This window comes from Oryzias latipes, chromosome 12 (assembly GCF_002234675.1).
Source record: "Oryzias latipes chromosome 12, ASM223467v1".
NCBI lineage: Eukaryota > Metazoa > Chordata > Actinopteri > Beloniformes > Adrianichthyidae > Oryzias > Oryzias latipes.
The window spans coordinates 8135047-8158908 of NC_019870.2; the positions used below are offsets into that span (position 1 = coordinate 8135047).

General features: G+C 42.5%; 2 protein-coding genes across 9 annotated transcripts in view; one reads left to right on the forward strand and one right to left on the reverse strand.

Moving 5' to 3' along the window:
* The first annotated feature begins 1046 nt into the window (after window positions 1–1046).
* Window positions 1047–18944, forward strand: nup188 (nucleoporin 188). Of its 2 annotated transcripts, none has more exons than XM_023961082.1 (43): window positions 1047–1120; window positions 2678–2732; window positions 2898–2971; window positions 3078–3162; window positions 3253–3333; window positions 3417–3461; window positions 3557–3649; window positions 3852–3971; window positions 4055–4266; window positions 4767–4881; window positions 4970–5170; window positions 7635–7715; window positions 7795–7887; window positions 7970–8089; window positions 8168–8294; window positions 8370–8534; window positions 8700–8826; window positions 8911–8998; window positions 9088–9164; window positions 9240–9354; window positions 9421–9541; window positions 9620–9686; window positions 10611–10736; window positions 10836–11076; window positions 11153–11359; window positions 11436–11605; window positions 12904–12973; window positions 13049–13116; window positions 13192–13387; window positions 13466–13543; window positions 13620–13705; window positions 13787–13932; window positions 14004–14179; window positions 14313–14513; window positions 15120–15212; window positions 15288–15440; window positions 16388–16525; window positions 16609–16683; window positions 16814–17023; window positions 17506–17637; window positions 17710–17783; window positions 17856–17985; window positions 18483–18944. In XM_023961082.1, the coding sequence occupies exons 1-43, from the start codon at window positions 1080–1082 to the stop codon at window positions 18645–18647; spliced, it is 5238 nt and encodes a 1745-aa protein (XP_023816850.1). In that variant the 5' UTR covers window positions 1047–1079; the 3' UTR covers window positions 18648–18944. The 2 variants fall into 2 exon arrangements, with proteins under 2 accessions (XP_023816850.1, XP_023816851.1); XM_023961083.1 differs by having other exon boundaries at window positions 8376–8534.
* Window positions 18192–23862, reverse strand: part of LOC101159208 (myomegalin) — a 33454-nt gene continuing 27783 nt past the window's right edge. For 6 of the 7 annotated variants that reach the window (XM_023961080.1, XM_023961081.1, XM_023961076.1 and 3 more), the window contains 8 exons: window positions 23490–23702; window positions 23329–23415; window positions 22995–23254; window positions 22792–22929; window positions 22581–22719; window positions 22447–22493; window positions 22305–22350; window positions 18192–19268 (listed from right to left, as the gene is read on the reverse strand). In XM_023961080.1, the coding sequence (XP_023816848.1) occupies window positions 19177–19268; window positions 22305–22350; window positions 22447–22493; window positions 22581–22719; window positions 22792–22929; window positions 22995–23254; window positions 23329–23415; window positions 23490–23702 (1022 nt within the window). In that variant the 3' untranslated portion in view covers window positions 18192–19176. The remainder of the gene's footprint in view (window positions 19269–22304; window positions 22351–22446; window positions 22494–22580; window positions 22720–22791; window positions 22930–22994; window positions 23255–23328; window positions 23416–23489; window positions 23703–23862) is intronic. The other variant, XM_023961079.1, reaches the window with a different exon arrangement.

Here is a 23862-nt window from a genome sequence, read left to right on the forward strand (position 1 = left end):
ATTGGCGAAACGCGATGAGATTTACATTTATATTTTATTTTGTTTTTAAACTCTTACCCTATTACAGTATTGGCTTTCCTTAAAATAATCAAATTTTCTATTTTTTTATTAAATCATTTTTTATTAGAAATGTTATTTTATTATTTAAATAAAAGTCTACTACAAAGAAAAACTACAATTTCTGAACATATTGGCTCAAGAAAATAAACAAACAAAAAATATACTTATAAGACAAAATAATCTTTTTACCGCTAATATTTTAAACACAATTAATAATTAGCAAAATTAAAAAAGACAATAAAATAAATATGAAGTCTTGTAAGTTTAAATAAGTTTTTAGATTATAAAGAGAATCTATTTTTTTTCTGAGTGAAGATTTATTGAGATTGGCATAAATTACAAATTATCTTTACCTGTGTAAGCACACCCCAACCAACTTGAAACCATGAAAAACCCCTATGTTGTTACCATGAATTCAAAACAAAATTTAAAAAAATATTAATCTTTTCACAAATAATAATAAAAAGTATACTTATTATAGTGTTTTCAGATAAAATATATATTCATCAACATTTTACCTGTTTATCCTACTAGACACTTGTGGCAATGTTTTTCTTCACATGATGCCAGCTACAAAGTCAAAGGTCTTCACAAAATTATATATGATCATTCTCCTGATCTTATTAACAAAGGATTATATTCATAAAGCTAGGTTTACTGATACAATTCCAAAAAATTGAGATATTTGCCCAAATCAAACATTATTTGGACTTTTGTCCATACAAATATAAAAGCAGGCAAACCCTATAATGTTTGTAAGCTTAAAAGATCAACATGATTTATTTATTTATTTATTTATTTATTTGTTTGTTTATTTATTTATTTATTTATTTATTTATTTATTTATTTATTTATTTATGTATTTATACCTCCCTGGTTGTCTTGAAAAAAAAATTGGACAGTTTATTGTTCAGTGTTCCTTGCTGTGTCATTTCTGTTTTTTGAATAAAGTTTTTTTTAATAAAAAATGCTTCCAAAAAGAAAAACGGAAATGACGGAATCGTGTGTGAACCAATCGCATGGCAGAAGTGAAGATGGCGGACTCTCAGATCAGCGTCAGGTAAAGAATCAACAGTAAACTTTCCTTAACATTTGTTTTGAGTGAATAATTCATTAAAACACCAAAAACTTGGTTAACATTTTAAAATAGTAACCTAAATATCTCCCGCTAGATTAGCAGTAACCGTTTGATGATTTGAGCTATCAGCAGCTAGCTAACTTAGCTTAGCTTGCGCTAACCGCTAGTTTGAATGGCTCTCTGAAACGAGGTGCCGCTTGTCAACAAATCTACTACTACTAGCTTCGCTCACATAGGTAATGTTGCGTTTATGTGTGATAAGTAGTTAGTTACTATAATAAAATGAGTAATTTAGGCATAACATATAGAAAACACCACCGTAAAGGCACAATTTTAACTGCGAATTCAAGTTGGTATCCCGTGTATGTCACATTTCTCAGTCTTATTGTACCTAAACTCCAACTAAGACTTTATCTCAGAACAGATTATTAATACAATTGTTTAGTAATAAGATTACAACTTCATAAGAATCCGTGAATAGAATAAATAACGGGGGAATGTTTAAGCTGTGGTGTAATTGTCAGAAGTATACACCTCCGTAAAGAGTTACTGTATAATTCCATGGCCACGTGTGTATAAAACCAGGGATTTCAAGGCACGCGGGCTACTGTAACAAACGTTTGTAAATGACCAGGCTACTATGAGCGCTGAATTGTGCAACACATGTGAGGTCTCCATATGAAATGTTTGATTGTCAGTAGTGGTAGTAGTAGTGGTACAACTAAGCCACAAAGCAGTTCTCTGTGTGAACGGCAGCTCCTGTGTGCACAGGTCAGCAATTTTCCGCAGTCAGTGATGGACCAGTCTGGGTTTGGTGGTTTCCACAAAAACAGTCACTTGTCTGACTGCGTTGTCAAATGTGAAGTTTGGTGGAGTGATGGTTGTGGTATGGTTGACCCAGTAAAAAGAACTCTTAATGCTTCAGTAGATATTTCCGACATCATAGAAACATAGAAAGTTGCTTTGCTCAAAGCAAGGACTAAAGAAGCCCACTCACTGTATTTGAACACAATAGCATAGAGTGAAGAGTGTGAGCACGGCCTTTCTCATCCAACATAGTGTCTGACCTCACTAATGGGCTTCCACAAATACACTACTAACCCTGAAAGGCTTTCTTGGAAATCCGGAGGGTCGGCTGTCATAAAAATGACGCAGACTTGCCCTCTTTTTTTCTTTTTTTTTTTAAACAAACAGATGGTCAACAAATAAAACTCAAGGACCTATAACATATAGGTAGCGATGCCTGCCTATTACAGCCCGTTAGCTGAGTTTCTCCCTGTAATTTTGGCATGCTGGAATATAGGATTGGACCTTTAAAAAGATGCATAACATTATAGTCTCCCAAAGTACGGTAATCTAAGGTTTTCCCATGGGTGGAACCTGTAGGAAAGAACAGGTTAGTTAGAGTAGACCATGTATGTGTGTGTGTGCGCTTGCGTGTGTATCTATATGTATATGTGTGTGTCATGATGATTTGGGGCATTTTTATAATGATCTGTACATATAAAACTTGTGAAAATAAAACCTTGATTTTCATAGGAGCTGTCGAGAACTGTGGACCATTCTGCTTGGCAGATCCGCTTTGAGAGAACCGGTATGTTTAGCTTTTACCTTTATTCTCTATGCTAACAATGCACAGTATAATGTACCGGTACTTATAAAACACACAATTCATGTACAGGTTTTGTATGACACATAATATGTGTTGGAGGCAAATCAAGTTTTTTAACATTTACATTTCTTCGTGTGTCTTTTGCAGGCGCAAATAGAAGCAGAACTTGAAAGACACTGGGATAGACTCCATCAAGGACTCAGTTACTACAAGCAACCCAGGTGAGGTTACAAGCAAGAATGTTCCTGAACTTTCTTTAATGACTGCACTTTTAAAGATGTACCTACTCGGAGCTTAATGCATCGTTGTTGGACTCGTTTGTTGAAGCTCAAGCTCTGCAGGGAAGGTTAAGGAAAACAAAAATGTCCCACAGCCGCTGAAAGACTTTGGTTTAAGGATCAGTAAACTGTTGGTAAGATTTTGACATTTCTGTTAATGTATTTAGTTTTTTTTTAGATGTGTCTGTGTCTTGATGTCATTCGGTACAATGGAAATTTTGCAGAACCTTGACGAGGAGCAGAGCGTACAGCTTTTACAATGTTATCTTCAGGAGGACTACAGAGGGACCAGAGACTCCCTAAAGGTTTTTGTTCTCGCAGTCAAAAAATTGAAGAGGAAAAAAATAATTGGCGGGAGGAAAAATTAAACAAAAGTTTTTTTCCGTAGGTTGTCCTAAAAGACGATCGACAGAGTCAGGCGTTACTGCTAAAGGTGAGCGAAAGGTCCTTGATGGATGTAATTCTAATAATAGTTTTACTTCCTGCTTTTATTTAAAGGATTTATTGGTATATGTATGATGTCCATAGATTGCTGATTACTACTATGAAGAGCGGATGTGTTTGCTCCGCTGTGTTCTTCTGCTGCTCACATACTTTCAGGACGAGCGACATCCCTATCGGGTGAGAATGACAAACTTTTACAGAAACCTGAATGAGTGCTTTCTTTTCTTTGTATTTAAAAGTTTGGTTGTGGAACTTCTTTTATTGTGTGGATTTCAAGTCCAGATGCCATGATTCGACTTTAAGATGTCACCTGGATGAGTGAGAGCCTTCATGGACGACGTCTGTTATTGAATCAGCTCTTGTGTTTGTTTCTGTCAAGGCTGAGTACAGTAACTGTGTCAACAAACTGGAGAAGGACTTGGTAGGCAACTGCCAGTCACAGTTTGAGGCTTTGTTCAAAGCTGAAGCACCAACCTGGGAAACTCATGGAAACCTGATGGTAATGACACGCATGAGTGTGTTCAGGTGTTAATCAGCTGCTTTCAGGCTGCAGGATTCAGTCTCCATTTTGCTTCTTACTAGACGGAAAGACAGGTGTCACGATGGTTCCTGCGCTGCCTGAAAGAACAGTCTCTGCTGCTGGAGATAATCTTTCTGCACCACGCGTACTTCGAGATGAGTCCTTCTGATCTTCTGAGTTTTACCAAAATGTTCAAAGAACAAGGCTTTGGTTTGAGACAAACCAACAGACACCTGGTGGATAAGAGCATGGATGCACTTGTTGACCGGATTGGGTAAGTGTAAAAGAGGTCAGGTAGTATTTTTGACTTTTTTTTCTTTGAGGATTTTTGAGTTCTTAGACCTAATCTTAATATTTTAGTTATAAATGTGGTTTAAACTTGAATTACTTTAAATTTACTGGTATAGATGACTTTTTTAGCACGTAATCTTTCATAATCATCAGTCAAAAGACTCTTCTGTTTATGTCAGGGTGAGTGACAAAGGTCACATGAGGATGTATGTATGTAAACATTTATCCAAAGTAACTTGACAGACAAAACAAGCTAATAATGACATAACCTTAAACAAAAACTAATCCTATCAGTCAGTGGTCCTGCTAATGGAGGCGCTGCTCTGGACCACCCAAGCAGTTTATTCCTGTCTGTGTTAAAGAACCGACCAATTTATGCTTTTTTTTTTAAATCAATTTATTTTATATATTTCTACACCAGTTTAATAGATTATTTGTGAATACTTTTCTAGGCAGACAAACGTGTGTGTTTCTGTCTCTCAGGTATTTAAGCTGCCTCATCCTGGTTGAAGGAATGGACGTAGACTTCCTGCACAAGTGTGCTCTGGAGGATTGTACTCAGCAGCACCAGTTCTCCAGTGCACCCAACATCATTAAGGTTTGATGTTAAAGTGCCCCGCATTGAATGTCCATCAAAAGCTGTGAGAAAGAAAGAAAAAGAAAAAAAAAAAATGCTTCTGCTTCAGGAAATGGATCAGCTTCTGCTGACGTTTGGTGACATCCCTCATCACGGGCCTGTGCTGTTAGCCTGGGTCCTGCTAAGACACACGCTGAGGCCGGACGAGTCCAGCCCCGTGGTCAGGAGGATCGGCCACACAGCCCTGCAGCTGGAGGTGTTCAAGTACCTGTCCAGCATGCTGAAAGGCCTCGGAGTCTTGGGGAATAATGTATGTAAACAATAATATGCACATATTTGAGATGGAAAAGGATAAAGTAGTCTCACTCTTATGAATCTTAAGGAAATAAAAATATTTTTTGTCTACATGTAAAAATATCAGATTACAATATTAAACTTAATTTCATCTTTTATATGTATTTACATAAAGACCGGTTTCTTTTGGTGAGCTTTATTTTTATTTATGAGCACAGAACAACTAGTATGGGATCAAATCCGGATCTGCTTAAAGTGAAGGAAACCCAGATTGTAAAACTTTAAAAATAGATGTCAAAAAAGTCAAAAGTTTTAAACTTAAAAGTACGCATTCCATCCATCCATCTTCCTCCGCTTATCCGGGACCGGGTCGCGGGGGCAGCAGACTGAGCAGAGATGCCCAGACTTCCCTCACCCCAGCCACTTCCTCCAGCTCCTCTGGGGGGACCCCGAGGCGTTCCCAGGCCAGCCGAGAGACGTAGTCTCTCCAGCGTGTCCTGGGTCTTCCCCGGGGCCTCCACCCAGTGGGACATGCCCGGAACACCTCTCCAGGGAGGCGTCCAGGGGGCATCCGGACTAGATGCCCGAGCCACCTCAGCTGGCTCCTTTCGATGTGGAGGAGAAGCGGTTCTACTCCGAGCTCCCCGCGGGTGACCGAGCTTCTCACCCTATCTCTAAGGGAGCGCCCAGCCACCCTACGGAGGAAGCTCATTTCAGCCGCTTGTATTCGGGACCTCGTTCTTTCGGTCATGACCCATAGCTCATGACCATAGGTGAGTATTGGAACGTAGATCGACCGGTAAATTGAGAGCTTTGCTTTTCGGCTCAGCTCTCTCTTCACCACAACGGACCGATAGAGCGACCGCATAACTACGGACGCCGCTCCGATCCGCCTGTCAATCTCACGCTCCGATCTTCCCTCACTCGTGAACAAGACCCCAAGATATTTAAACTCCTCCACCTGGGGCAAGGACACTCCACCGACCGAGAGATGGCAAACTACCTTTCTCCGGTCAAGGACCATGGCCTCAGATTTAACGGTGCTGACCCTCATCCCAGCCGCTTCACACTCGGCCGCAAACCGCCCCAATGCACGCTGGAGGTCCCGGTTCGATGAAGCCAACAGGACAACATCATCTGCAAAAAGCAGAGAGGAAATCCTGTGGTCCCCAAACCAGATCCCTTCCGGCCCCTGGCTGCCCCTAGAAATTCTGTCCATAAAAACAATGAACAGAACCGGTGATAAAGGGCAGCCCTGCCGGAGTCCAACGTGGACCGGGAACAGGTCTGACTTACTGCCGGCTATGCGAACCAAGCTCCTACTCCGGTCATACAGAGACCGGACAGCCCTCAGTAAGGCTCCCCGGACCCCATACTCCCAGAGCACCCCCCACAGGATGCCACGGGGGACGCGGTCGAACGCCTTCTCCAAATCCACAAAACACATATGGACTGGATGAGCGAACTCCCACAATCCCTCCAGCACCCTAGATAGGGTGTAGAGCTGGTCCACTGTTCCACGACCAGGACGGAAACCGCACTGTTGTTCCTGAATCCGAGGTTCGACTATCGGACGCACCAAAAGTACGCATTGAAAATTTGAAAGAAATATTTATGATTTCAATAAATAATTGTAAATTTTAAGCAAAAGTGTTTTCTAAATTTTCTTAACTTAAAATGTGAAAAAAGTATATTTGAAACTTGAATTAACAAAAACTATAAACTTATATACTGTACAGTTTATAGCACTGTTTACTATAAACTGTTACCAAAGGAAAATAATATTTATTTGCAACAGCTGCTATTTTGTACTTCCAATGTTTTTTTGTTTTCTTAGTTCTCCATTTACAGTTGTAATTCAGATTTTTCGCTTTTGGTATTGGCCCCCTAGTTCTATGTGGGGGGAGTGGAGCTTTAAGTCCATTATCTTCTGGGACATGATGGACATCAGATCAGACATCAGACATAGTCTGATAGAGGTTTGGTGACATCATTTCCCCTCCCAAACAGCGTTTGTTCTTGGTCACTCCTCTAATGCTGCGTACAGTTTTGAGAACGCCCTCTCAAAGTTTGGCACCAATTTGTTTTTTAAGTTTACAATGTGCCCCTTTCCAGTTTAGATCTGTTTTAAAATAAAAAAAATAATGTACAATCTTTTTTTTTCACTTTGAGATGATTTGACCCCATAAACTTGTACAAACAAAATCATTTGAATAAATTGGAACAATTTAAAAGAAATCTTATGGCAGAAAGAGGTTTGATCTGCTTTCATTTTCTCACAACCTTTACATTTCTCTACTTTTATAGAACTGTTTATTGTGATAAGTTTGTCTGCTTGTGCAAATAACAAATAGAAAATCTAAATAACGGTTCATTTCTGGGAAAATCTTTCTCCATCAAGGTCTCCCATGGTTTAAAATGCATGACTTGTTTACAGGAGCGTTTCAATAAATGTTATTTTTTTGTCTTTTGCTCTTCAGTGTACAGCAAGTACAGCAAGGATGTGCATCTACGGCCTCCTGTCATTTGTTATCACTTCATTTGAGGAGGAAAGCTTACAGGTATAACCTAAATTCATAGACATATATGAACATCTGTGACCCGCGTCTGTGACTGAACTGTCCGCTGTGCGCTTTACAGATTGATGGCGTGTCAACTCAGTCCTCCCAGCTGATTGATGCTGCCTGTGAGGTTCTTTCTGCTCCCAGTCTGGCAGAGGTCTTTTGGGAAATGGTGAGAAGAAATTGCAGAAAAAAAGAGACTAAACTTAAAAAGTGGATTCTGCTGCCAACATATTTTGTCTAAAATAATCTAGAAGCCAAACATGGGACTTGGGATGGTTCTGGACAGTGCAGCAGGGATGTTTCCCCATAAAATAGGACCTCTGCTTCAGCTGCTGACTGCACTTGTGTCAAACAAATCAACTGTAAAGAAGGTAAATGTCTGCACAAGTGATTCAAAAAAAAAGTCTCCTTTTGGAAATGCTTTAAACGACTCTTCTACCCTGCTGCAGGTGTATAACTTTTTAGACAAGATGTCCTTCTACACGCAAGTTTACAAGCACAAACCCAACGATATCGTCTCTAATGATGAAGAAACGCTTTGGAGGAGACAGACCCCCAAACTCCTCTATCCACTAGGTCAGTCACTGAAATATAGCATCCAATCAGAGACTCTTCACTTCTTTAACATGTTTTTTGTCACCTCGTGCTCAGGCTCAGGCTCAGGACAGACTAACCTGTGGATGCCACAGGGAGTGCTGGGCCAGGTGATGATTGCAGGTGAACAGGGCTTCATGGTGCGCTGGGATTACTCGTACAGCTCCTGGACTCTCTTCACCTGTGAGGTGGAAATGCTGCTGCATGTTGTTTCAACCGCAGGTATGCAGTCGTTTAAATAACGGTTTGTTAACTTCGTTCTTAGCCGAATCTTAGGCTTGAGTGTGTTGCAGGACGTGTTTGTGTAAAATGAAATGGTAATTGCGGTGGGCTTTTTAGGGTGAAAATCAGTTCCCCATGGTTTAATTTGTTGGTTTGTTTTTTCAGACGTCATAGCTCACTGCGTGCGCGTTAAACCCATCCTGGATCTGGTCCATAAGATCATCAGCACAGACTGGACTGTGTCCGACTGTCTCCTGCCCCTCACGTCCCGCATCTACATGCTGCTGCAGAGGTATGTGAACTTTCTGCAAACCCCCTTCATCAAAAGCCGTTGGAATAGAACTTAATTTGTGAAAGAATTTGCGCTGTCTGTCAGGCTCACGTCGGTCATCAACCCTCCGGTGGATGTGATAGCATCCTGTGTGAACTGTCTCTCTGTACTGGCTGCAAGGATGCCAGGGAAGGTGAAACTTTTAAAATAGAATTAAAAACATTTAGTAATGCATGTCAGTGAATTCTTTTTACTTTAAATTCTTATTTTTTTTAATGTCAGGTCTGGTCCAGCCTCCACCACACTGGTTTCCTCCCGTTTGCTTCAAACCCTTTGAGTACCATGGCTCAGTGTGTGAGGTAAAGCGGAACGCCAGCCTTGGCAAACAATGCATCTTATTTTACAAAAACTAATTTTGTTCTTTTACTTTTTAGTGCTGAGGGAATGAAAGCGGCTAACTATGGCAACCTACTGGTCCAGAATGAGCAGCCCAGGGGAGAGTATGCCGTGACAATTGCCTTTCTTCGGCTTCTTACCACCTTGGTTAAGGTAAAAGCATAATGTAAAGCCAGAATGTTCAGCAGTAAAATGCATCTTGGGTAATTATTGTTTCAGGGTCAGCTTGGAAGCACCCAAAACAAAGGTCTGATCCCCTGTGTGCTGCTGGTGTTAAAGGAGATGCTGCCCACCTACCACAAGTGGCGTTACAACACCTACGGAGTCCGAGAGAGAATAGGTGCAATGACTAAATCGCAGTTTCACCTGGTAAAATAAGATCAAAGCTGAGTCAGCGTTGCCTCCACTGTTGATGCAGGTTGTCTTATGTTGGAGCTGATCCATGCCATCCTCAATCTGAGTCCAGACGGGGAGGACCAAGGCAGGTCAGGATGGTGTTTTCATTTCTTTATACTGTCTGACTCTAAAACATTTACTGGAGTTGATTAGAATCAGATTTGAGTCATGACAGCCTCACAATACAGAGTGTTTTAACCATGTGTTTTCTGAAAAGGGGACTGACCGCAGCTGTATCAACTTGTTACTCGTTAAGGAGGATTTAATTGAAGCGATCATCAGTAGTAATTATGTATGTTTGTCAATTGACTTTAAAATGTTGGCTTGCTTGTAGAGATCATTCCTGTTTCCGTTTACAAATACAAAGCAAATGCCGAAGTACCAAATGTTGCAGTTCCTCCAAAGACCACTAGAGGCTGCAGCAGGCAGCAATTCTTCACTCCTAAGACAAAAAGACCAATTCTACACCTAGAATAAACCAATATTATTTCTGGTTTCTGAAGCTTTTTGATATGTATGGCTATATATATATTTTTTACTTGTGACAGCTCTAAAGGGTGAGTGATTACAAAATAATTTTTTACAATTTAAGTTGTGGATTTTTAGGGACACGGTTTTCAATTTTCAGGTGGATTGTCCAATGGGAGAAATCCCAACTTTACATTTTCTTTAGAATATATTTTGTAATGTTGAGGAAATGATATAAACTCCAATCAATGTATTCATACTAATTATGTTTTTCATTTTGGCCGTAGATAATCCACAGAGATTATTCATTCAGTGTGTGTGTATATATATATATATATATATATATATATATATATATATATATATATATATGTGTGTATATATATATCTTATCAAATAAAAAAAACTGTAGTGGTCAACTTTATTTTTATTTTTTAGCATTTGTTTTAAACTCAATTTGTGAAAAATGAATAAATAAATGGTACCTTTTATCCATATCATCTCATAAATGTTTTCTATTTTTTTTTTTTTTGGTCATGTGACAGCACTCCCACCCTGCAGTCTCTCTGCATCTACTGTCTGACCAACACAGAAGCGGGGCAGGCCGTTGTTAACATCATGGGAGTTGGCGTGGACACCATCGAGGTGGTCCTGGCTGCACAGCCCAGCAGGTGGAAGCATTTCAGTCTTCTTTTCTTAAATCTTCTCATTCATGCTGAGTCGTGTTCTGATGTTAAATACTGTGTGTTTTTCTTCTCCCAAATGCTCAGCTATGGTTCTGAAGGTCCGGGTCAGATCCTGATCCAGACAGTCAAACTGGCCTTCTCGGTCACAAACAACGTGATCCGTCTGAAGCCACCGTCTGATGCGGTGTCCCCCCTGGAGCAGGCGCTAACGCAGCACGGCGGTCATGGCAACAACCTGATAGTTGTTCTCGCCAAATATATTTACCACAAGCACGATCCAGCTCTTCCTCGCCTCGCAATTCAACTCCTGAAAAGGCTTGCCACTGTGAGATTCTGCTGTGTAACTGCTGGATTGATTATCCTTCGTTGGGGCGCCAAATTTTTAAACTTTGCATCTTCAGGTCGCTCCCATGTCAGTCTACGCTTGCCTTGGCAACGATGCCGCAGCAATCAGGGATGCGTTCCTCACTCGACTGCAAAGCAAGACCGAAGACATGAGGATCAAGGTCATGATTCTGGAGTTTCTCACGGTTGCTGTGGAAACGCAGCCTGGCCTCATTGAGCTCTTCCTCAACCTGGAAGTAAAAGATGGAAAAGAAGGCTCAAAGGTACAAAATCTGAGCTTTAGTTTCTACATCTAGTAGCAAGGAACCCAAATCTGAAACAGTGACTCTTCACTTCCAGGAGTTCTTGCTGGGTGAGTGGAGCTGTCTTCATGTGGTGCTGGATCTGATCGACTCCAAACAGCAGGGGAAGTATTGGTGCCCCCCGCTGCTCCACCGAGCAGCCCTCGCCTTCCTCCTGGCTCTGTGGCAGGATCGCAGAGACAGCGCCATCTCTGTGTTGAGGACCAAGTGAGTGACTTCCTTTAACCCTTTCACACCAGAGCTGTCACTGCTGACAGCAAAACAACTACCAACTCTTTAATCCCAACGGATTCTAATACAGAGAAGAGTGTTGGAATCTTATGTAAAGCTTTTCCTTTTAATGCAAAGCTGCTATTTTCCGCTTTAGAATCTGTTGGAATGACGTTGGTGCGTAAACGGTTGAAGAGTTGCAGTAATTTAAAGAGCGTCAACACTGGAGCTAAAGCCCTGGTAGTTAAAAACTGCCATCAGGCTGAAAGTATTAGCTGTTACTTACGACGCTGCTAAGTCGGCTTGTTGTCGATTGATGCACTTAGGTGAGGAAATCCTTTGAAAATTCATTTATTATCTCCATTAAAGTTCAAACCAACACTTTTCTCCTAAACATGTGTGTGTCTTCCACATCTCAAAAACGGTTTGAATCTCAAAACAATAACTTGTATAGAGACCCATCATTTAACTAAAATGAAACCGCAGTGATGGAACTACTCATCCAGGATTCCCTAAGCTTTAGAATGTGGTTGATCATCTTTGATCTATTTTTTTTTTTTTTTTTTCAAACTTGTCCTGTCCAACAGCTAGGCAAACAGATGAGAGCTGAAGGCCTCTTGTGTTGGACATATTTTACTTTTACAACAGGGTTTATTAATCTTATGACAAACCAGAGGTATGTCTGAATAGACCCCTATTAGGACATCCTAATAGACATCTTTGATCTATTTTAAAAGTCTTCCCAGTGCTCTTTTAATTATGATTCTGCTGGTTTTAGCCCTACAGCTTTTTTTTTCTAAATGATTTGAAAAAAGAAACACCTATAAATAGAATTTTATGCTTAATTTTCTTTATATATGAGAAAAATGACCAAAGAACACGTTAAATACACCAAAAAACACCATTTCCATCAGAGTGGATCTTTAAGGCTTGAGTTTAAACCTGAACAGAAAGATCTGGTGGACAAATAAAACATTACTACAAAACTTTGTCTCACCCTTAAACTGTTTTAGAATAAGCCAAAACACAAATTCAAGGGTAAAATGTTCAATTATAAAACTGTATAAAAAAACAGAACTAAAAAACTGAAAAATAAATGCTTTTCACTGCACTTTTGCAACACTTCTTGATGCTGCCAAAATAATTATAAATAATAAATGTTTTTTGTACCAAAAACTGATCAATAAACTAATCTACAACCAAAGTTTATATTATTTGCACCTCTTATGCTTATAGTCACATAAAAAACTCATGAAGCTGGACATTCTGACATTTTTTTTCATCTTCTTCTTTAGAGAACGATTTTGGGAAAATTTAACGACGCCTCTGTTTGCGACCCTCACCCCTCCGTCAGACACCACTGAGGTATTCCACCTTCCTCCCTTTTGTTAATTCTGTTGTGAGTGAGGCTGCCAGCTCAATCCTGTGACTCGTCCTCAGCCCTGCGTTTTAGAGACCTGCGCCTTCGTCATGAAGATCATGGCTCTGGAGATTTACTACGTCGTCAGGTAAATGAGGCGTCGCAGTCGAATGGCTTGTTCGCACTCCTCACATGATCTCACAAGCTGTGTGGGCTGCTGCAGCGGCTCCTTGGAGCCATCTCTGAAAGACGCCCTTCAGAAGTTCTCCAGCGCGCGGCGGTACGAGTACTGGTCCCAGTATGTGAAGTCCCTGGTGTGCCGTGTGGCAGAGTCGGAGGAGGAGAGCATCTGTTACCTCTCCGAGACTCAGATGCTGATCTCTGCGTGGAGGATGCTGCTCATCCTCTCCACCAGCCACGTAGGATTTCATTTGACCTCAGGACAGTAGATTCACATTTTGGGCGGACTTTCTTTTTACACAATTCGCTGTTTCCAGGCTGATGTGATGCTGCTAACAGAGGACGCAACCAAGCTGAAGCTTTTCATGGATGTCCTGGATGGAACTAAAGCTGCTGTAAGGCGTCCTAACGTTGAACTTGGTTTCCAAATGCGAGATTGTTTTTCTCCTTGTAACCTGCGTCTCTTTCCAGCTGACCACTCCCATGTCCGTACCCTGTCTCCGACTTGGATCCATGATGGCTACGCTGCTCCTCATCCTCCTCAAACACTGGAAGAAGTGAGTACTTCCCAGGTTGGAGGAAGGGAAGTTGAGCGCTTCTGCTTGAACCAGCGGCGTCCTCTCTCTGTGTGACTTCAGCGTGGTGGCAGCAGCTCCGGACATCTTGTCTCCCCTCTCCCTCATCCTTGAGAGCGTCCTGCAGGCTGACCAGCAGATGATGGAGAGAACCAAAGCCAAGATCTTTTCTGCTCTCATCTCTGTGCTGCAGATTCAGGGACTCAATGGTACGAAAGCTTAAGCTTCTGTCTGAATCCAAAGTTCAGAGCTTTAGTTTTGGTTTCTACGCTGTTACCAGGGGGAGACATTTCCCAGCTGCCTCAGCTGCTGCTGTGCGTGTGCGAGACGGTGAAAGACGAGGCGCTGGCGCTCATCGACAACACCCGCCACATGAGTCAGTTAGGGGACATGCTGGAGGACGAGGACAGCATGGAGATGGACTCTCCTCGGGGACCAAAGGACCACAGAGACGGGGTAAGAGAAAATCAGGAGGATTTAACTAAGAGATTTTCTTTTGAAGACGGATCGTGAGAACTTTTCTGCCACGATCCAATTCGCCAACAAATCTGAAGTTTGTCCACTTCTTCCTTTAATTCCTGTGAATTAGGTCTGCGTACTCGCACTCCATCTGGCAAAGGAGCTGTGCCGCACAGATGAGGATGGTGAGCACTGGGTCTCGGTAATGAGGAAGGTGCCGGTCCTGCCCTCAGTTATGAGCGCCATGGAGCTCAGCCTGCGCTCCAAACACAACCTGTACTTCACCGAAGCTGCTCTGCATCTGCTGCTTACACTGGCTCGCACTCCTCAGGTAAGAAAAAACGCACACAGAGTACAAGTCGCTGTGACTTTGAGTTGTTTTCTGTTTTTGTGATCATTTTTAACCTGCACTATTTGTAATCCACCATCTGTCACCACTAGATGTCTCTGTTCCCTATTATCCTGACAGTTTTTTTGAGAAACTGTCAATCTTCATCTTTAGTTTTCTCTTTTTTGCTGTTGCTCTTGTGTTTTGTCCTCTTTGCTGATTTGTTAGCATTTTTTTCTTCCGCTGTGTTGAAACTTCCTGTTTTGCACCTGCAATTTAAATTCTGCTCATGACATTTCCTTTGTCTATTACGTCTAAAATGTTTTTGGTGGAGATGGAGACGTGAAAAACCCAAACTGTGTTTCAGTCTGTGTTTAATGTGAAAGAATCTCCGGAGGACTAACAACAGCAGCCGCAGTTCATCACTACAGCAGTTACACAACAGACTGTAAATCTTCTTAAATGATCAGAGCTTATTTAATTCTATCTAAATGACTGCAGGAGAAGGAAAATAAAAAGCTTTTGAGGATTTTGAATACATTTGGAATCGGAATGTCAGATTTAAGCTTTTGAAGTTCTCCTCCTTCTTTTTTTTTTGCTCTTCTTCAGGGAGCAGCGGCTGTAGCAGGAGCCGGAGTTACTGAGACCATCTGTCTTCCTCTTCTCAGTGTTTATGAAGGTCCATCAAATGGAGCCTCTCAGGTGGAATCCGTTATACATTCTTAGAGATTTTCGGGCCAAATCCAGTCGTTCTGAAAGTGTTGCTTCTGTTAGCAGAGCTTCTCCAGGAAGTCGCAGGATGTGGCCTGTTGGCCGGGCGTTTACCGCCTCTGCATGTCTTTGATGGAGAGTCTTCTCAAGACGCTGCGCTACCACTTCATTAATGAAGCCCTGGACTTTGTTGGAGTTCATCAAGAGCGCATCTTACAGGTACGATCGATCAGGACGATTCAGACCAGTGGTCCCAAACCCCCGTCCGTGGACCGGAACCGGTCTGTGGGACGGTTGGTACTGTGCCACAGAGAAAAATAACGCGACCTACAATCCCTCCTGTTTTTATTTATAATCTGACTCTGATGGAAGTTTTATTTTGGAAAACTACAGGATTCTCTCCACTATATCCGATTCATTCTTGACGAATGTCAAGTCGCTCAGTCACATGTCGAAATTCCCTCTTTCCTAAAGCGTCTGCGCCGACCGCTAAAGTGAAACCACCAAGCTAACAAAGTTGAGACAAATCGTTTTTGGAAAGTTTATTTTCGCAGGAAAGAGCCAAAAGGGAAACAGACGAAGAGCCTTTGACTTCAAAATAAAAGAAATCTACGTTAAACAGACAACCCCAGGAGTTTTTACTTGAAATGTGGATTTATTGCGACAGTTGTTTCAACACTCTATAGTAATGCTGAATATTCAGCAACCAGCTGTCTAATGTTATGAAGATGCTGCTAATAAAGATACTCAAACAGTGTAAGACAATTATTATTATATTTAGAAAACAACAGTTTTAGTTTTGTATTTATCCATTACACCTTAAAAGTCAGATTAGGCTGAGGTTGGCGTCTGATTTTATGTATTTTTTAAGCTTCTATTTCTACGCTAGATTTAATGTAGGAACTATTCAAGTTTAAAGCAGCTGCTGATATTTTACAGGGAATGAAGATAAACTTTACCTCAAAAGTTAAGTGAAACCGGAGGCTGTGAAAATTTTGTCTGACATTTAAACGGTCTGTGGCCTGAAAAAGGTTGGAGACCACTTCTCAGGTTCTCGTGTTTCAAACTTGTTCCGGCAAATCTGGATCCATGCATCCTTTTTGCTGAAGTCCTGTAGGATCCAGGGCGGTTTGGGTTTAAAGGCATGTCGGTTTCTCTTCCCTCAGTGTCTGAACTCCATGCGCACCGTTCAGAGCCTGGCCTGCTTGGACGAGGCGGATCACACGGTTGGTTTCCTCCTCCAACTGTCCAGTTTCTGTAAGGAGTGGCAGTTTCACCTCCCCAAGCTGCTCCTGGACGTGCAGGCGAGTCCACATTTCATCACACTTTCAGCAGGAGATATCATTCGGAGCTCATAAACGTTTTTTCCCCTTCTGTTTGTGTTCAGATCAACCTGTGTTACCTGTGCCAGACCTGCACATATCTGCTCCACAGCAAGAAGATGCTCCATCACTACCTGCAGGTCTGAACATCTAAGGATTGCTTAACATTTCATAAAAGATGCTTAATAAATGTCACATTTGTCGTATATCCCTACCAGAAACTTTGTGTACTTGACAGACAAAAAAAAGTCATGAGTTTGTGTTTTGTAGGCCAAGAATGGTGAGGCGTTGCCTCCTGGTCCCCTCTCCAGGACCCAGCGCCCCCCTCAGACTCAGGCAACAGCAGGGGCAGCGGGGGCAGAGGAAGCCGAGCAGAAGGCCCTGCTGACCGTGCAGTGCAGCCTTTTGAAGATCCTCAGCAAAACCCTGGCTGCTCTGCAGCACTTCACTCCCGACTGCTGCCAGATCCTCCTGGACCAGGTGAGACCGCTCAGATCCTCCGCTTTCCCCTCAGGCTCTCTACACATGTGATGCACGTTCACGATGGACTGTCATTACTTAGTACTAGCGCATAAACCTACAGTGGGAAGACGCTTGGCGTCGAAGCGGTGCAAATCTAGTGAGTCTAGCTCCAGGCTTTTTTTTTCCCTCAGCTCTATCCAGATACAGGAAAGACTTGGTGTCATAGAATTCTGGCTGGGCAAAAACTGCTATTATTAATTTCTCCTTCATGATGAATTTAAAAACGGTTGGCACTTCTGTGACTCAAAAAGGACGCCATCCATTCGTCATGACCACAAATGTCCCCGATTGGTCAAAGTTCATCAGGTTTTACGTGGAAGCCCAAATTGCGCATATATGCACATTTACACAGACCTCTCATTGAAGGCACAGTACAATGAACGTAGCTTTACATGAGCGGAATATGTGCTCGACTATTTACTAAGCCACTTCTGCATCAGTGCATGGACCTGGCCGAGTACCGGACCCTGTTTGTGCTCAGCTTCACGACTCCGGCCTTTGACCCCGATGTGGCGCCTTCATTTGGGACCCTGCTGGCTACGATCAACGTGGCGCTCAGCATGCTGAGCGAGGTACTCTTCACATTTTTGTTGCAGGTTTTAGCTGCAGGCAGTCCTTGAGCGTTTTATGTTCTGTCTGGACAGATGGAGAAGAAGAAGGAGACGGCTTCGGTCAGCATAGCATCGCTGGCTTCATCCGAAGAGCTCCAAGCTCTGAAGTGAGTCAACTCCTTTCTGTAGTCAAGCAGCATGCGGTAGTGCACCAAAAGACGCTTTCTTTCCCCCCTAAGGTCACTGCTGATGTTCACCATGGAGAACTGCTTCTACGTGCTCATCTCTCAGGCTGTCCGGTGTCTCAAAGACCCCTCCATCCTCCCGCGGGACAAACAGAGGCTCAAGCAGGAGCTCAGCTCAGAACTGGTGAGGGCTTTGAAAGTTCAAAGATGGGATTTTAAATGAGTAATATGCAGACTATAGAACAATTGGAGGATTAGTAGCACAAAAAACATTTTTCATTCTAGTTTTCTACATCGTTTAGTACAAAAAATTAGATCTTTGCAGGTACAGATGTCATCTTTTACTCAAATGTTGACTTGCTGGCAAAACATAAGAAAAAGCAGGAAATCTTTGGTCAAAATGCTTTTATTTGATGTGCTACTGTTTACCAACACAGAATGTTGAAGGGGTGCAAATCTCATGATTTGAGCATGAAACGGTTCGGTTCATTGGATCACCATCATATCAGTTGACTTGGTTTAGCTGGCAACGTGCATTGAGCCTGAAAAACTTGAGTAGCTACGCGTGAAAGCGGCTGATTGAACATGTCTCAACTTTTAATTTCCTGAACCCCCTGTGGCTGTAAGAAGTGGGTGTTTACGGTTAAAAAAAGGTTTGACAGTATTTCCCATCATCCTCAGAGCACGCTTCTCTCCAGCCTGTCCCGTCACTTCCGGAGGGGTTCTCCGTCGTCTCCGGCCTCCGCCCAATCCAAACAACCCCCACCCGGATCCAAGGGAAGCCACGAAGGCCAGGAGCCCATCATCCAGCTGGTTCAGGCTTTTGTGCGTCTCGTGCAGAGATAGGTGTGTCTCATTATGAATAAATAAAAACGAAGTGCTTTAGATCAGCTGTTACCCGTCTTCAAGGAAACTATTGAGGCAGAGCCAGAATATTTTTGCCTGACCGGGTTCTTGGTGCTGCTGGTACCAGTGAATTCCACAGACCTAGTTTTATAGGTCACTGATGGCATAACACCGGAACCATTTCAGACACGACTTCAATGTAACCTGATTCCATGTAGTAGATTATAAACTGTTTTTTATTCCTTTGTACCTAATCTGGGTTATTTTTACTAAAACAATAAAGGGATTTAAAGACAATCGATTGACCATGACAATTCTTTTACTGCATTTATACTGAACTCCATGTTTTATACACAAGACAGCAGGTGAATAAAAAATACAACGTTGGTATTAAAATACACGTTTCAAATATACATTGTATAAAAATAACAAAGGGTTCTTATTTACAGGCGTTTTCTTTAGAAGAAACCCTCCGTACCTACAGTAAGTCCAACTAAAAGGCAGAGGCTGCAGTGCTTTCACAGCAGGCTCAGTTAGTGCAATGCAGAGATGTGTTACTGTTGAGATCCTCCGAGTGTTCGTCTGCAGGCGGAGTGTCTACTGCCCGTTGACTGGGACCTCCTGAAATGACATCAGTGAGCGATGAAAACAGAAGAGGCTTCCAGATTTGTTTTCCAGACAAGAAATAAATGTGAGGATGAAGCAGATCTGCAAATACATGCATGTCACATGTTTAGGATTAAGGATGTTTGTACCACCTACATATATGGCACTGCTGTTTTAACCCTTGTCCTATCCTAGGCACTTTACCATTGGGAGTTGGGTCATCTAGACCAGTGTTTTTCAACCAGTGTGCCGCGGCACACTAGTGTGCCGTGAGAGATGGTCAAGTGTGCCGTGGGAAATTGCCCTCATTAACTGATCTAAAAACATTTTCCATCTCCATGATTTCAGCTCTCTGTTCATCCAAACAGGCCCTGATAAAACACTGAGGAGTTAGGAATATAAAAGATCATAAAAAACTTTTTCTTTGCGTTTATTTTATTTTATTAAAGACATTTTGATAAGGTACCGCGACTCAGCGGCACCTTCGGCTGTATTTTGGAAACGTCCCGTCCCTTTAACTGTCTCCAATCATTCTTGAAGGCTTAATCACATGTCATCAGTCTGACCAATCAGAAGTGGTTAAAGTCTTCACTTCCTTGTCCCGATTTAGCTCGTAAAGTCGCTCAGTTCTAAAAAAAAAATAGCAGCTAAAGCTCGTCTTTAGCGGTGTAGCTTTCCACAGAATCCGGTATCAGACCGTGGAACAAGTGAACAAAACAATGAAGCTCCGAAAAGTAATCTCCGGCCGTTTTATGCACTACATCTCCCATGATGCATTGGGTTGTGAGAGTGACAGCGCATACGGAGATCTGTTGTTAAACGTCTTGAAACCAACGAACACACATCAAACTGTTTTTAAATCTTCTAACTTATCTTTTATTGCATCTTTTAGAAAAAACAGCTGCAGTTTCCAGCTTTTTCTGCAACAATTATCTAAAAAATGCATGTGAGATTGCGGAGGGGCTGTAGATCAATACAGACTATGAGTTTCTCCTTTTTTTTTAAATTTTTGGATGCTGGGGTGCCGCGGGATTTTTTTTAAGGTTAAAGTGTGCCGTGGCTCAGAAAAGGTTGAAAAACACTGATCTAGACCCACTAGACAGTGCTCTGAACCTTTTTTCTTCAATGATTTGTGATCTTCACTGGTGTCCATGGATTATCTTTGTCATGGTAGGGAGAACACGTCAATGTAAGGGTGGGGTCATCTAAGATAGCACAAGGGTTAAAACAGTGATTTTTGGACATGTCAATTACCCGTATTTTCACGACTATAAGGCGCACTTAAAAGTCATAAATTTTCTTCCGCCAGCAGGGGGCGCCCTATGAGCGGGTGCGCCTATTGTGTAGTTGTGGGTCGTAGAAGAAGATGGAGTGAGGGAGGGAGAGAGACGTGAAGGCCAAGTGGAACCTAACTGCAGTGCAACTATCTACATTTTAAAGCCTTCTATGCTCCTTCTACCTCATAACCCTCAAACATTTCAGTATAGGAGGAGTGAGCAGATAAGCAGCTGGCCCACTGCTTTAAACTACTGCTTTCGCTAGCGCATAGGAGGAGAAATGTAGAGACAGACTGGCGCAGTTCTGTGTGTGTCTGTCTGTGTGTGTTGAAAGGAGCAGGTTTTCGCCAGCGCCTATGAAGAAAGGAGACACGCAAGTCTGACTGTGTGTCTCTGTGTGTGTGCTGTAAGCAGCTCCGTTAGAAAGGAAGAAAGGAGACGGCACACGCAGCTCTGTCTGTGTGCTGTGTGTTTAGCGCTTGTAAGGAGGAAGGGAGACAGAGCGCTGCAAGTGAGCGACCATTCAGTTTGTGATCAGTTAGGGAGAACAGTAACAAGATAAAAATGTTTCCTCTAAAAAAAATCAGAGACTGGATGTTTTATTAACCCAATCTAGAAGCGCTGAGGTTCTGAACGGGGCGTTAACGCGAATGCGTCAAAGACGGAAAAATCCCCCGTGACTGAGACCGCGCCTTAACATCCGGTGCGCCCTATGGTCGTGAAAATACTGTACTTGTCTTCAATTTTGCTGCACAATTCCAGCCAATCACTTTTACTTCCAGTCAAAACACCAAAGGTGAAGCAAGCAACCTGAAGGATAAGAGTGACAGGACTGCAAAATACGTGTCTACTATGACAATTGAGATGCAGCAGTGCAGACGCAGACAGACAGACAGACAGACGGAAATGGAGCATCTTTCAGCCTGTCCTTCACCGAAGTCTCACTGCTTCATCAAACTTAAACGTTCTTGGAAAAACTGTTTTTTTCTTTTTTTCCATTTTGGAAAAATCCAAATGATGCCATCCCTTTTTAGGATCAGAGGAAACATTGAAACAGAATAAAATACATTTCAAATTAAAAATTGATTTTTGAACTTCAAAAATCTGCACGTAACTATTGATTATGCTTATGACATTAAGTTTCATGTGTACAATATTCCAGATTCCTATCAATCTGTCTACTTTAATATATACTGATATTATCTCTTAGTAGTCCATGGCCTTTTTTTTTACTTGACATTGACAATTTGCTCTGTTCATTTTTCTTCAACTTTTTTTGTAGCTGTAGATCTTTATTTTAGTAAAACCCCATATTTATTTTTACAGATGCACAGTAATTTCACAATGACCCTAAAACTGTCCAAAAATGTCAATTCGTACTAGTAGTCGTTTCTGTCTTGTAACAACAAACATGTAGAGCTGAATTAAAAATGTATAAATCCAAAGACGAGGTCAAAACAGTGTTTGAAAGCTAAAATTTTAAATCCTTCAGGTTCAATTTTCAATGAAAACGACACTAGTGGCGGGTCGATGTCATTCCTACGTCACTGTAACAACCCAAGTGATTGGCCAACGCACCGATGAGTTTGGAGACTACCGGAAATCTATTTCTTTCAAACAGAAACCCATCATGCATCCCAAACCCCCAAAATATCAGTCCAGTCCAGAAAACTGGAGGATTTTTGGCTAAACAAATCCAGAGTCTGGACATGTTCATGTTCTGCTCTCCAACTCATGCAGGAGCTCATGCGTCAGAATAGTGGACAACACTGACCTTCATCTGCTGCTCCTGACAAGCCCAACAGGGAACTAGAACTCATCTAGCATCGTTTCAGAGACAGGAGGGGGGGAGGGGACATTTCACTGATTCTGACAGGAAGTCTGATTGGTGGTTTGTGGTTTTTGTGGTTACTCACCTCCAAGTTTCCTCTGGCTTTCTTCAAAACTCCGTGGGTCAGAGACACTGAAAAGAAGAAAGTAATGATCCAGATTTTTACCCAAAGAGCATTTCTGTAGAATAGAAATAAACGTGTGTAAATATCAGCCCTACATTGATCAATAATGACCCTCTCCATTCCCTCCTTGAGCTGGTTGGTGGTGCGGAGTCGTTTCACGGCGCCGATCAGCATCCTTTCCTGCTGTGACAGTCTGCTCTTCAGTCTGGCTATCTCATGTTTCAGCAGCTCATCCTGAAATCACAGCAGGATTAGACCCTCAGACTCTTCATTAGATTGGACATTTAAGGAAGTGTTAAGGACCACCTGCTGGTTGTTGCCGCTCTCCCCTGTAGGGAAAGCAGCTGGCAGAGAGACCCTCCACAGCAGCTTGAGCAGGCGGCCAGCCTCATCCAGGACCTGCTGCATGGTGTTTGTGCTGCTGCACAAAGCCTTCATGTGCTCCTGCAAACAGGAAGTGCATGTCAGGGTCACATTCCTGAAGGGGAACGCTGTAAATGGTCAGCTACCTTGTCGGGGCTCTGCTGTGTGAGTGTGTGCAGACACTCCTGCAGCTGTGCATCCATGCTGCGTGACAGCTGACGACCCTCGGCGATCTGCTTCCGGAGAGCGTTGTAATCCTCGATCAAGCCCAAAACGTGGCGCCCGCTACGGTTGGCCCACATCCGGTGGCCCGGGACCAACCGGGAGGGACGGCCAGAGGCGCTGTCGCCGGAGCTGCTGCTGGCTGAGCAAACGTCCAGCTCGGAATGAGCGCGCCGCTTCACATCTGAGGATTAAGGCACGCCTAGTTAAGAGAAGTGTCCTAATGCTAGATTTAAACGGCGTGCAGACTCTTCTCACCGCGAACAGCAGTACTGCGTTTGTGACTCTGGAAGGAGTGATGATGAAGATCACAGCCTTCCCGATCCGGTGACCGACTTCTTTCATCTGAGAAATTCAGGAAAATTGATATTATTGAAGAAGAAAAGAAGACATTATTACTTTTCAACAATAAAAGTTACCTGGAGAGGACAGCAGGTAGTTGATGTTGATGGTCTCAGAGTGACTGGGAGCTCGGAGCAGCTGCTCTTCCAGTTTCTGCCGCAGAGCTGTGTTGGTCTGGATGCTCCTCTCCAGCTGCAGCCTCAGGTGTCTGATCTCTGACAGGAGCTCCTGCAGGTCCAGAGAGCTGCTGGACGGATCAGAGACGGGCGGCTGGGTCTGCTCCTCCCATTCTGTACACAAACAAACAAAGATTCTCCTTTCTATCTCACATTTTCCAATGGAAAAGAGGATTTGAGCTGCAGAACCTCAAGTGTCCACACAGTTACGATCACAGCTAACGTTAAGCCCACGTAGCATTTTTGGGAAACTTTGAATTTTTTCTTGCGAGAA